Source organism: Diabrotica undecimpunctata, chromosome 3 (genome assembly GCF_040954645.1).
Source record: "Diabrotica undecimpunctata isolate CICGRU chromosome 3, icDiaUnde3, whole genome shotgun sequence".
NCBI lineage: Eukaryota > Metazoa > Arthropoda > Insecta > Coleoptera > Chrysomelidae > Diabrotica > Diabrotica undecimpunctata.
Genome location: NC_092805.1, coordinates 164656473 through 164670445, shown reverse-complemented (window position 1 = coordinate 164670445; position 13973 = coordinate 164656473). Strand labels below are relative to the sequence as shown.

The 13973-nt window shown below is 33.9% G+C and overlaps 2 protein-coding genes across 2 annotated transcripts; both read left to right on the top strand.

Annotated features, from left to right (window-relative positions):
* Window positions 1-1241: 1241 nt before the first annotated feature.
* On the top strand, window positions 1242-4609 carry LOC140436124 (uncharacterized). The gene is made up of 2 exons (XM_072524832.1): window positions 1242-2211; window positions 2556-4609. The coding sequence occupies exons 1-2, from the start codon at window positions 1242-1244 to the stop codon at window positions 4607-4609; spliced, it is 3024 nt and encodes a 1007-aa protein (XP_072380933.1).
* Window positions 4610-4942: 333 nt separating this feature from the next.
* LOC140436123 (uncharacterized) lies at window positions 4943-6103 on the top strand. The gene has a single exon (XM_072524831.1). It carries the CDS (start codon window positions 4943-4945, stop codon window positions 6101-6103), a length of 1161 nt encoding a protein of 386 aa, XP_072380932.1.
* The last annotated feature ends 7870 nt before the right edge of the window (window positions 6104-13973 follow it).

The window sequence follows — 13973 nt, the reverse complement described above, 5'->3', positions numbered from 1 at the left end:
AAAATAAAGATGTAATTATATTATTCTATTACTAGAAGCTGGAGATTACCCTTGGGTAACAACAACAGTACCAGCTTTAAATAAAAATCTTGTTGGTTCTGCTGAAGACTAGAGTTTTCGTCTGAAAAAAGATGAGCATGCGTGTAATTCCTTTGAAAATCAAATTTGTACTATTATCAGAGGAAAAGTCTTGGGCGGGACGAGTTTAATAAATGAACTAATTTACACTAGAGCTGCTACATTTGATTATGACAAAGGCGATTATCCAGCATGGGGATCCAATATAAGCTACGCTATGTTAATAAAACTAGACAGATATGAAGAACTCGACGAGTTTTATGGCCATGAAGGCTTTATACATTTGGAATATTTAAACTTCACAGACACGCGAAAAGAGTTGCTCACCATGACGTATGAGTCTTGTACGCGCCAATCTCCCCTACTTAAGTTTAAATTCGGTGCGCATAGATGCTACGCACTTCAGTAAGAGTCAGAGTTCACGTTCAGAACTAAAGACATATACAATCATTGTGCTATCTTTAATGCAATAAATACAAAGCATTTATAGTGCAGTTTTATTTAAATTCAGCATATACAGAACATTTCAAGCGTAAGCTACATATTTGGTCCTTCGATTCAAATAATACACATCCACAGTTAATTAATTCATAAATAATACAATAATACATAGTGATTGTGAAGTGACGCCAAGCCGAAAAAACCATTAAAAACAAGGACATTTAAACCCATATACAGAACCAGTTCCAGCCGATCAGTCAATTCAAGGTTCAGCATTCAAGAGCGGTGCGCTGTATCGATATTCATCTGGACGACAACAACTTCATCTGGGCTTCCAGCGACTAGAACGCTAGAATACTTAAGGCGATACACTCGATCATATTGGCAGCAAAACTGTAACGTATTACTTATTCAATAAGAGCTATATTCCCTACTACCTTTCATTCCTATACCAAAATTAATAATTTGCATTCTTTGTTTTCATATTATTTCACGATTTACGGTATATTATATATATTTTACCATCATATTAAATATTACGCAGACATATTTAATACAAATAGTCAATTATTTATTTCTCGTATTATTTTAGGATATATTTTACTATTATTAAATATTATTACAAAGAGGCATATTCAATACATAAATAGTTCAGTTTTATTTGCATTCTTACAAAGCAGTTGTTGATTTATTTAATATTTGCTTATTTGTTTTTAATAAAAATGGAATCAGCACAAGATTTAAAAAGACTTCGTGTTAAGCGAGGTGGTTTGAAAGCTCGTTTAACAAATTTTCAGACATATGTAAATAAATGCATGTCTCAAATTGATTCATTTGACGATAGGGACTTAAAAAACAGAATTGTACATATTGAAAGTCTACTAGCTGAATATTCAGTTATGAAGGTAGAGATTGAATGCTTGGTAGAGGAAGAGAACTTGCAAAACGAATATAAAACACGCGAAACCTTTGAAAATGATTTTTATTCGATACTTGCGAAAGCGCAAGCCCTGATTAAGGAAAATAGCACAGATAATGCAAGTTCCATTGAGAATTCAAATAATAATAAATTCGATTTTTCAGAAGTAAAGTTGCCAGCCATCAATTTGCCAACATTTTCAGGCGAATCAGGTGATTGGCTACAATTTAGAGATTCATTTGACAGTTTGATAAATAACAATAGTTCAATTAGTAATGTACAGCGGTTTCATTATTTAAAGAGATCTTTACAGGGCGAAGCATTCGAAATTATTGCAAACATGCAGGTCACACATGATAATTTTCCAATAGCTTGGGATTTATTGTGTGACCAATATACAGATAAAAGGGCATTGTTACATGTACATACCAAGGCCTTATTCGACATTCATCCAATAAAAAGGGAATCTTCAAAAGGTTTAAGCCACTTGGTAGATCACGTAAAAATGCACTTAAGATCTTTAAGATCATTAGGACAGCCTACAGAGTCATGGGATACTCTAATTATATATTTAGTGTATACCAAGCTCGATCCAATTACAATTAGAGAATGGGAATCTAAAGATTCAATGAACGATTCACCCAATTTAGAAGTTTTTCTTTCATTTTTAAAGCAAAAGTCAAAGATGCTCAAAAAAATGGAGGACAAACATACAGAGGCGAATTCAACCCAAAACATAAAGGCACAGCCATCCAAATCACCAACAGTATCTAGTAATAGATTAAATTCTCATGTTCAGAGAAATTTTCATACTTCAAACCATACCTGTTCATCATGCAATGCTCCAAATCACAAAATTTATACATGTACAAAATTCTAAAGTTGTCTGTACCTGAACGAATCGATTTAGTAAAAAAGTCCAATTTGTGCATTAACTGTCTAAATCGTGGGCATCAATTAAACAGTTGCAATTTTGGTCATTGCAAAAAATGCACTGTGAAGCATCATTCTCTGTTGCATGATACAAAACCTTCTACATCTGAGACACATGCACAACAGTCTCTCTTCACATTCAGTTTAAGTTCAAAACAAGTACTTTTATTTACTGTTTTATTAGAGGTTGTTGATACAAAGGGAAATCGTCATGACTGCAGAGCACTTTTAGATCCAGGGAGCCAGTCGAACTTTATTAGTTCAAATTTATGTCATAAACTTGGATTACCGAGAAAGCCTACAAATATTACAATTTCAGGGGCATTTAAGGTGGAATCTACAATTCAATCCATTTGTGAAATCCAGATTTTCTCTAAAAACACTCCATTTACAGCTCCTCTAGTCTGTTTAGTAGCTCCAGAAATATGCGATGTCGTACCTGAAGCTCCTATTGACCCGATGTCTCTTTCGATACCTTTATGTCATAAATTAGCAGATCCTGATTTTCATATTCCCAAACAAATTGATCTTCTCATAGGTGCTGATTTGTTTTGGGAAACATTATGCATAGGACAAATTCGTCTTAAACCTTCAGGTCCAGTTCTTCATAAAACTAAGTTCGGTTGGATAGTGAGTGGGCCACTTACAAAACCTCTTCTTTCAGACAAATCAAGCTCTTCTCTAAGGCATTCCCAAAACTTAAGCATACAAACTCAGCTTTCTCGCTTTTGGGAAATAGAGGAGTGTGCTGAGTTAATTCAGTCTCCAGAAGAAAAATCTTGTGAGCATATGTTTACTTCAACTCATTACAGAGACAATGAAGGTCGTTTCGTGGTCTCAATACCTTTGAAGGAACCTGTTTCTAGACTAGGTGACTCAAAATCTATTGCTCTTCAACGGTTTTATAGTCTAGAACGTAAACTTCAGCGGAATGTACAATTTCGAGATCTATACATTTCATTTATGCGAGAGTATCAAGACTTAGGACACATGTCCCAGGTAGAAACGTCGAATCACACAACACAGTTCTTCTTGCCACATCATGGAGTACTAAAGGAAGATTCACTTACAACCAAACTGCGAGTTGTGTTCGATGGTTCTTGTTCCTCATCTTCAGGCTGGTCATTAAACGACATTCAAATGGTAGGACCAACCATTCAAAATGATCTCTTTCACATTTTACTTCGCTTCAGGCAACATACATATGTCGTTTCAGCTGATATATGTAAAATGTATCGGCAAGTTTCAATTCATCCTCCACAAAGAAATCTTCAGCAGATCTTGTGGAGAGAAAAGCCTTCAGATCCTCTTTTGGAATTTCAATTAAATACCGTTACATATGGCACCTCTTCTGCGTCATATCTAGCCATAAGATCTATTTTTCAGCTTGCTTTAGAAAATATGAGTGCATCTCCAGCTTCTTCCAAGGTCATCCAAAACGACTTCTACGTAGACGATCTACTTACAGGCTCTGATTCATTAATAGAGCTGTCCAATATTTGCAAGGAAGTATCTTCAATCCTCAGACAAGGTTGTTTCGAACTGCGGAAGTGGATCTCTAACGAACCTCAAGCTCTTATGCATATTGCGGATTCCAATGTGCAACTTAACACATTGAACTTAGGTTCCAAGGAAAATGCGAAAACTTTAGGCATATTTTGGTCATCTTCGTCTGATGTCCTAACTTACAATTCAGAGGTTTTAGTGGACAGCTCCTATAAAACTGTTACAAAACGTCTAATTCTATCCAGTGTCTCTCAATTTTTTGATCCATTGGGCTTACTAAGTCCTTGCGTTATCATAGCAAAAATTCTTCTTCAGAAACTCTGGATGGAACGTTTATCTTGGGATGAGTCTGTCCCAGCATACATTCATACAATATGGGTAAATCTACGCGATGAGCTTAATAATATTAATAATTTCACAATTCCTAGACATGTAAGATGCATCAACCCTGTACTTACTGAACTCCACACCTTTTGTGATGCAAGTGAGAAGGCCTATGGCGCCTGTGCATACATTCGAACAATTGACCTTCAAGGCAACATTCATGTTCATCTGCTTTGTGCCAAATCTAAGGTGAGTCCAATCAAGGCTCTTACAATTCCTCGATTGGAGTTATGCGGTGCTCTTATAGCCGCCAAATTGTCTCATCATATTCAAAGGGCTCTCACAGTATCGTTTAGCAGCATATTTCATTGGACAGATTCCACAATAGTCTTGGGTTGGATAAACTAGTCATCTTCTTCACTAAAAACATTTGTTGCAAACAGGATATCTGAAATTCAGAGCAAGACTTTATGTACAAATTGGTACCATGTGAATTCGTCTTCGAACCCTGCCGATCTATTGTCGCGTGGTGCCACTCCGACTTCACTAATGTCATCTGCCTTATGGTGGCATGGTCCAGACTGGCTTTCACTTTCATCGGTGAAATGGCCCATTGCTTCAGCTTTCGAAAAAACAGAACTTCCTGACATCAAAACCTCCCAAGTGCTACAAATGACGACAAGAGTTTCTTCAATAATAGACATTGAGCGATTTTCAAAATTTTCAAGACTTCATCGCTCTATGGCATTTTACTTACGTTTCATTCATAACCTTAAACCAGGTAACGATAAGTTCCATGGGCCATTGAGCAGTGAAGAACTTTCAAATGCATTAAACATTCTTTCAAAGATAATTCAAGCTGAGCATTTCAGCTCAGAAATAAACTTGTTGAGTAAATCCTGCAAAATAAGAAAAGGTTCTATTAAGTTTCTTTCACCATTTTTGGATGACAATGGTATCTTGCGAGTTGGAGGTAGACTCAAACATTCCCCATGGTCATTTGAAAAACGCCATCCTATTCTACTTCCCAAGGATTCTCATTTCACTAAATTACTTTTTATACATGAACATAGGAGGCTTCTTCATTCAGGTCCCAACCATCTACTTTTATCTATCAGGGATAAGTTTTGGCCAATTTCAGGCCGCAATATTGCTCGAAAAACAGTACATAATTGCATAACATGTTTCAAGGCAAAACCTTCTTTTCAAACCCCTACAATGGGTGATCTGCCCAAGGAACGGGTTACTCAAACGTTTCCTTTTCATTCAACCGGTGTAGACTATGCTGGGCCCTTTTTACTAAAGGATAGGAAGGGTCGCGGGTGCAAAACGTTTAAGGCTTGGGTTTGCCTCTTTATATGTCTTACAAACAAGGCTATACATCTTGAAATAGCTACAAGTCTTACCTCCGAAGCATTCATTGCCTGCCTCAAACGCTTTATAGCTAGAAGAGGGCGGTCTTTACAATTATTTTCAGATAATGGCACTAATTTTATAGGAGCCAAGAGTGAGTTAGATGAAATTTCAAGTTTTTTAACTAATAACAAAATTGAACTAGCCTCATTTTGTGCAAATGATAAAATAGTTTGGAAATTTATTCCAGCAAATTCTCCACATTTCGGGGGAATTTGGGAGGCAGGAATAAAGTCAATGAAGGTTCATTTACGACGAACAATGAAAAACAACTTACTCATTTTCGAAGAATTTCAAACACTTTTAGTTCAAGTAGAGTCAGTATTAAATTCCCGACCACTCTCACCTCTTAGTTCCAATCCTAATGATTTTAATCCTATCACACCAGCTCATTTTCTTATCGGGAGACCATTCACATCATTACCAGAGCCCGATCTTACGGACATATCTACACAAACAGGTTGTCTCGATATCAACATCTTCAAATGATGCACCAGCACATATGGCATCGCTGGTCCAAAGAATACATGGGAGAGTTGCAGCAACGTCAGAAATGGTTTTCTGACCCTCCACCCAACATACAAGTAGGACAATTAGTTCTAATCAAGGACATACGTTTTCCACCTCTATGTTGGCCATTAGGCCGTGTGACAGCCATTCATCCAGGACAAGATGGTGTAACTCGTGTAGTAACAGTGAAAACAGCCCGCGGAGAATACAAACGTGCGGTTAAAAACATTTCGCCATTACCGAACATTTAAATTTTCATTTTAGTTAAGAACTTACAATTACATTCTCTCAGTTCATAACATTTGGATTTTATTTTTATAATTTGTATATACATAATTTGTGTAATGTATTGAAATGTATTTCAAGGCGGGGGGCATGTACGCGCCAATCTCCCCTACTTAAGTTTAAATTCGGTGCGCATAGATGCTACGCACTTCAGTAAGAGTCAGAGTTCACGTTCAGAACTAAAGACATATACAATCATTGTGCTATCTTTAATGCAATAAATACAAAGCATTTATAGTGCAGTTTTATTTAAATTCAGCATATACAGAACATTTCAAGCGTAAGCTACAAGTCTATTGGCTACAATTGGATGCTACCTAATCATAACATTGGTTTCTAAGAACATCTAGTCACAAGACATCGTGGGGAACGATTTAACATGGCCAGGAAGTTTTTAATGCCAATAAAGGACCGTCCGAATTTTTATTTTTCCAAGAATTCAAAAATTTTTGCTGTTGGGCTTACAGAACCTTTTGACAAACGAGCAATTGGTGTTAATGCTTTAATCATAGGTGAAAATCTGCTCATCAAAGCCAAAAAAGAAGTTATTTTAACTACAGGTGCTAAAATATTATTACTTAGTGGCATCGGACCTAGAGACTATTTAGAATCAAAGTATTAAACCTTATGTAGATATTATAAATGTAGGAAAGAATCTTCACGTTCATTTGGTAGTATCCTTATACAATGCCTTGGATCCCTGCTGCAGTACATGCCATCGAGAATTCACTGCCTACGTGGTTCCAAACTCAACAGTAGCCATTAGTCACCAGTACTTCAAAATCAACGGCAGATATTTAGAGCCTTGGATAGACAGTATAAAGTACGATTCAAAAATTATACAGTCTTTGGTAAAGTACAACCAAGAAAGGGCTATTATTGTATTCCTTGTGAAACTTCTTCATCCTAAGTCAAGGGGAGCGCTGTATTTAAACGACACGTATTATATGGGAAACCCCACAATTATTCCAAAATTTATGTCTAATCCTGCAAATGAAGACTACACTGTACTTTTATCAAATGCCTTTGAGTAGCAGATACCAGTACCATGAATAATATACCTATAGAAAACACTATAGCGATGGATGCAATTAATGGATTCAAGATGGGTGAGATTCTATAGGAGAAGTGGGACAAGGATTTTCAGTCAGTCTACAAACCGCAGCCACATGACATTCCGTAAAAATAAAAATATAAAATCTACTTAAAATAAAAAATGTAACATACTGACTAAGTATTACATAGTCCAATATCACAACGATATAATATATCCATTTAAGGAACTTGATAATAATATAACTTTACTAAAGTTAGGTTTTCACCTTTATTGCCCGACAAGGCCTGTTTATTAAGTAACTGAATAAACAAAACAAGCCAACTCGCAAATATTAACTTTAAGATACGAGCACAATAACTCTGCACGTGGAAATTACGTACTGAAAATATAAATTACACTTAAATGCAAAGCTAATTTAAACACACATTTAAAACAATAAATCGGTATGACCATAATTAAATAAGATAATCAAATCTTTATTTCAATAATGCAAAAGGATAGATGAGTACATGATTTTAAGGTAAAGTAAAAACGTAAACCCTTTTTGTTTCTGTTACAATAATTAATGGATCATAGTACTTTACTCATCATCATCTTTATGCACTTCATATTTCTGTTGTATTCAGTATATTTATTTGTATATTGGCTTTTTGTCTAGCTTTAAATTTTCTACATTCTATATCAAACCAATCTTTACTGTTTGGTTTGTGTATTTTTCGGTAACATTTAGTTTCTACTTAGGTTCCTTTGGAATTTCTTGTTTTATAGTCGCAACACTCCTAATGATATTAGCGTGTTTATTTTCAATAAAAAAGTGGTCTAAAAATGGCAGTGTTACCATCCGCAGAGATCTACGTTGTTTATTAGATGTCGTTTCTGTCAAAATTCCACTCATGATTTTCAAATTTTGTTCTATTGCAAAAATTTATTACCATCATACCATTTTCAATTGAGGTTTCGTGATTACTTTTCCCTAAAAGTCTTCTAATTGTTGGTAAAAACCCATTTTTATATCGGTGTCTTTATCTTCGCTCGGTGCATGTACGTTGACTAAAGATATTTTTCCAGTACTTTCCTCTCAGACGTAAATAGCAGTTCCCTTCCGAGAATGGTATAAAGTCTATTACACTTCGCCTGATACTTTTATTTGTTAAACACCTCGTACGCAGCATTATTTGCTCCACCACTGCATGATTGATTTATCAACTTCAGATATACTGATATAAAATTAAAATTTTATATATTGGCAACGATCTACGGGTGGCAATAATTAATGTGAAAATTAAAGAATATACTCAGAATAAAGTGGTATAGAAGCAAAACCAGCAATCTCCATTTGAGTGATTTCTGCATCTATATCTTTGTGTTGATCTCTACAACTTCACAAATTATTGTGTAGCAAAACCCTTAATGTCATGTGCATATTTAACGCCAAAAAATAATATTGTGAAATATAAGTTCCTGGAAGGGTTAGAAGAGGGATACTAAAGAAGATCCAGTGGAAGAAACTTAGGCAGGACATGTTTGTAAAAGGGATTGATGTTGGTATGATCAAAGATAAAAAAATATTTAGATCTGTTATTAGAGAAGCCAACCCCGTATACGGATAAATGCAAAGAGAATGTTGATAATTTATAATTAATATGATATTACCATTTATTTAAATTATAGCTTCATATACCATAGTAATATACATTTTTGTAAATAAATAAAATCATTTTAATATGATGTATAATTTTCTTACAATACATAAGAACTTTTTGATGTTATAAAGAAAAAGAATGGTAGAAAATTGTATAAAATATGTCGACCAAATCTCTTACCTAATCCTTGGAAATTTCTTTTCCCAACAATATATTTTTTACTAGTTTTCTTTTCTAAATCCTAAAAATATGCGAATACCTCGGGATAACCGGCATAAATATGAAACTGTTTCGTTTATTCTCTTTAAGAGACGCAGGAAGAGGAAGTGAAATATCCCGGCGATCGTGCAAAATCCTTCTTCGTGTTATTCATGCAACTTTACTGCTGCTTTTAAGAGTACAAAGGGCTGGTCGCATTGAAGAGATCGGGACATTGAAGGGCCCTTGTAAGAACGTGTCAATGTATGAGGCACTTACACATCATATTGTTCTACCGGCTGAACTATAAATACTTGTTACATTACGTCGAGCTCGATAGACAAGAGATATGTATCACTATAAAAAGCTATAAAAAGAAAAGGGATGACGATGATGACCTGACAAAAGCTGAAGGGTGCTTGACTGTGTTCCTATAACAATTAAGATTATTATACGGAGGAATATAGGGGAGTTTACGCTGAATTCACTTTACTTGAGAGTGCCTCTGTTTTGTCTGAATAGGATAGAGATGTTCATTCTAGTTTTATTCTCTAAATTTATAGGGTTAATAAAATAGTACTTTAGGGCAAGAAGCTTTTAAGTGTTTTTTATAGAACTACAGATAGTTTGTGTTGTAGTACAAAATACAACTTTTTGTTTAGTGCAAAAATATTTTAAGTTTGTATAAACATTTTATTACATGAGAACTGTGCAACTATAATGCAATAATTAAACATAGAGTCCATAATGTGGAAAGACTAATAGATGATCTGGAGTTTGCATCTCTTCACAGTCATGTTGATCCACATTATAACCCCATTTAAATTCGGTACTTCTGCAGTTTGATACTTCCATCCTTAATCTGTTGAGAGTTCTTCAATGAGAAATATGCACAATTTTTTTATGCCTTAAAAAATATAAATAGACTGAAACACATTAAAACTATTTTTCAAAGTGAAATTAAACACTTTCATTAAAACTATACTTGCGCTTAGCGCGCGCTCTAGGTGTCGTCATTTGTCCTGTCCGTGTTTGTTTGCTAAAAGCCATTTACTTCTTTTATACATATGTTTTTAGTTTTCATATAATGAAATAAGCTGAAAACCTTCTTAAAAATATTGTATGGTACCCCAGTGCAAAAACACTATTAGAAGTTCGCCCTGTTTTTTTTCGTATCCCAAACGATGCCAAACTACGAAAACAGTGGTTTAAGATGATGAAAAGAGACAATGTATCTCCAATATCGTATTTATATTGTTGTGAAGATCATTTTAATATAAGTATGCTATATTTATATACAACTTAGTGTATCAGAACCAGAAGTGAGTTTTGCATTTACTATTATGTACTAAAAAATTCGGTTAAAACTTAAACCTAACCTATTCTATTTAACAAAAGTTCAGTAAAACTTTCTATAAAAACTTAATCAATTTCTACCGTAATTTTACGAACTTTTGATTACTGAATATTTATTTTACGTTAAGCAAGATACAGCAGATTATATTGAATATACTATAATGAAACAGCAAGGAGAAAAACCTTTTCGACAATTAAAAAAAGGAGTTATGCTCCATATCTTTTTATGTCAAGCTGGAAGAATGGGTGAAGTTAGAAGACAAAGATTAACACTGGTAAATGAAGCCCTTTTGGAGTTTGCTATCAGAAGTAGTAAACGAAGGAAGTCCTAGTACTTTCTATATAAATGTCTGTGATATTAATTAAACTAGACCCAGTACTTTCTGTATTGAACTATATATAATTAAGCGGAGCCCAGAACTTCTTAGATTAAAGACAAATTACAGAGTTACTATGCAAGTCTATGCAAGTCAATATTAAACCAAATTACAAAAGTAAAGGTATAAATGTAAATTCACCTACTGAAAAAAATATATAGCACTGTCACTGTTTTCTGTTTTAACACACAACATGGGAACTTCACGAATCAATCTATGTTTTAAAAAGAAAATTATTTACAGATAACACAGCTAATACTTCTTACCATCTAATTCGTCTGTAGCATCTGCTGGTTATAAACCAAGTTGTATATCTCAATTAAGCTTAGTACAAGATGCTTCAGAGGATGAGCAATGGTTTAGTTCAGAGGGTGAGAAAGGTTTTAAAAATATAATGCATAGTAACATGCTAATTGCTATTGAAAAATAGTCAAAAATGTGGTTAAGATTACCTAAACAATCATATCACTTAATTAAATAAAAAGTGATAATATTACGCTTCCTACCATACATATATTAATAACCCTCATGGAAATTAAATTAAATGAGTCCTTTAGTATATTGGCATTACAATTTGGGTATTCACAAAGTTGGCTATCATTAGAGTCTTTTCTGCAAGAATGCCTCTTATGGCAGCAAATCTCAAAGACTTGATTGTGTGGCCAACAACATCAGACATTTATAAAAATTGATCCATATCTTTTAGAAGTAGGTATGCAAATGTCGTTCCCATTACTGATTGCTTAGAAATTTAGATTGAAAAGCCATCAAATGCCGTCTACCAATCACTTACTTCGTCAGGGTACAAAAAATTTAACTCCTTAAAATATTTAATTTCATGTACGCCAGATTGTTTGGTCAATTTTATCTCTGATGAATATGGTGAAAGGGCTGCTGATGATATTATGGTAGTACGAGTTTGTAATTACTTAGAGTGGTGTTTACCTTCGAATAAGGCAGTGATGGATGACAGAGGATTTTAAGACTTTTAATGTTTGCTAGAAGCTAAAAAATGTACCCTCATACGACCACCTTCTGTCTCGAAGTCTATACCTTGCACTAAAAATGAAGTTCAACCATCAAAGCGGATAAAATTCATACATTACATAAGCTACATTAGAATAACAAATTAAGCACAGCTCATCGAGAAATTGCTATTATAATCAAGAACAAAAAAAAAAACACTACAAGAATAACCACTAGTTATTAGCGACGGCAGACAAAAACTCTCAAACACATATATAAAATAAATACACATAAATACAAATTGAGCTCTATTTTATCTAAACCTAAACCTAGCAATGAACAAGAAAGAACAAAGAATAGTATTTATAAAATACCTTTTGAATGCGAACATTTGTATTTAGGTAAAACATCAAGTCCATTAAATGAATAATAATTGAACATCATTCTTATATCAACAATAATATACATCTCAAAAATGTAAACACGCGTATTAAAATGAACATAGAGTTCAAGGGAAAGATTCAAGTATCTATGGTCTAGAAACAAATGGTAAAAAGAGAAAAATAATCAAAGAACTCTAATTATGTTAAATGAAACTAATTGGGTAGCAAATTCCTCGGCCGAATACAGTAGGATCTGATTACCCATATTAAAAGAACAATAATAGAAAAAAAATACCACTATTTTTATTAAGTCAAGAGTCATATAGAGGTAACATATAGAGGATACACCAATTATGTTTTAAAATAAAATACATATAAAATCACAGTTTATTATATCGGAATAGTATATTAAGGTTTCTGTCCTGGTTTTTTCCTCATGATTTACGATGGGATCACTAACAGTACAATTTTATTGGACAAGTGCATGTGGTTGTATTTTTAAAGATAAGTCACACGCTATGATTTTTTTGACGTATATTCTTAACCCTTTCGAGACGGTTTTTCTTAACGAGTTTTAAAAACATATTTTTGTGGTTTTTTATTTTTATATACACAAATATACCCTTTTTTAACAAAAAATGTTAATGAAAACGTTAGGGTGTTCGTGGGGGTAGTGGTACACATATGTACCATTAGTCTTGTGTATTGGTACATATGTGTACCAACAGTCCCACATAAAAATATTATTATATACCACATAATATATTTGTATTACTTTATTACTCAAAAATACAAAACAATTACTCAAAAATACAAAATATTATTTACGGTGATATACTGCGAAACAGTTTTTACATAAAGGAATGTCACACTCTTCGCAAAGGGTTTTTGTACGTGTTTGAGTTTTATTATCAGTGCACATTTTACATCGTCTTCTTGTGCTTCCTTCAATTGGAAGATGTAATGATACACTCTCGAAACGTTTTCTTTTCATAGATATTCTTCCCTTCTTAGATAAACGTCGTATAGCAGCTATTTTTTGTCCTTCAGCTATCATTTCTTCTGCCAGAGGTACCAAAAATTGAATCAGAGGAATTTTTTTCTTATTTTTTTCATTATAAATAATCCATGAGTTTACAACTGACATCATAAGTAAGCGATGGAATACTTTTTTCCACCATTTGTTTGATTTACGATCTAAATCGTACAATCCTACCATTTGGTCTGCTAGATCAACCCCACCCATAATTTTCCTGTAGCACGCTATCATTTCTGGACAGGACACATTTACTTTCGAACCATCTCTCATGGTTTTATTGATAGATGAAACACTGTCATTATGGCAATTACTCAGCATCAAGACTTCCTTGGTGTCCTGCCATTTCACAAACATTAGTCCGTTTTCACTGCACTGAAATACGCATTCACCTCTTTGCAATTTATCTTTTATTTTTGGCAAGTTTTTTCTATTTTGGTTACAGGTCCTTATTGCTGCGTACTCTATATTTTCCAACAGACAAACCGAAGTAAAAAAACGATCAAAGCAAAAGGTTATATCTCTTTCTTTTGCTGTGGAAACAAGTT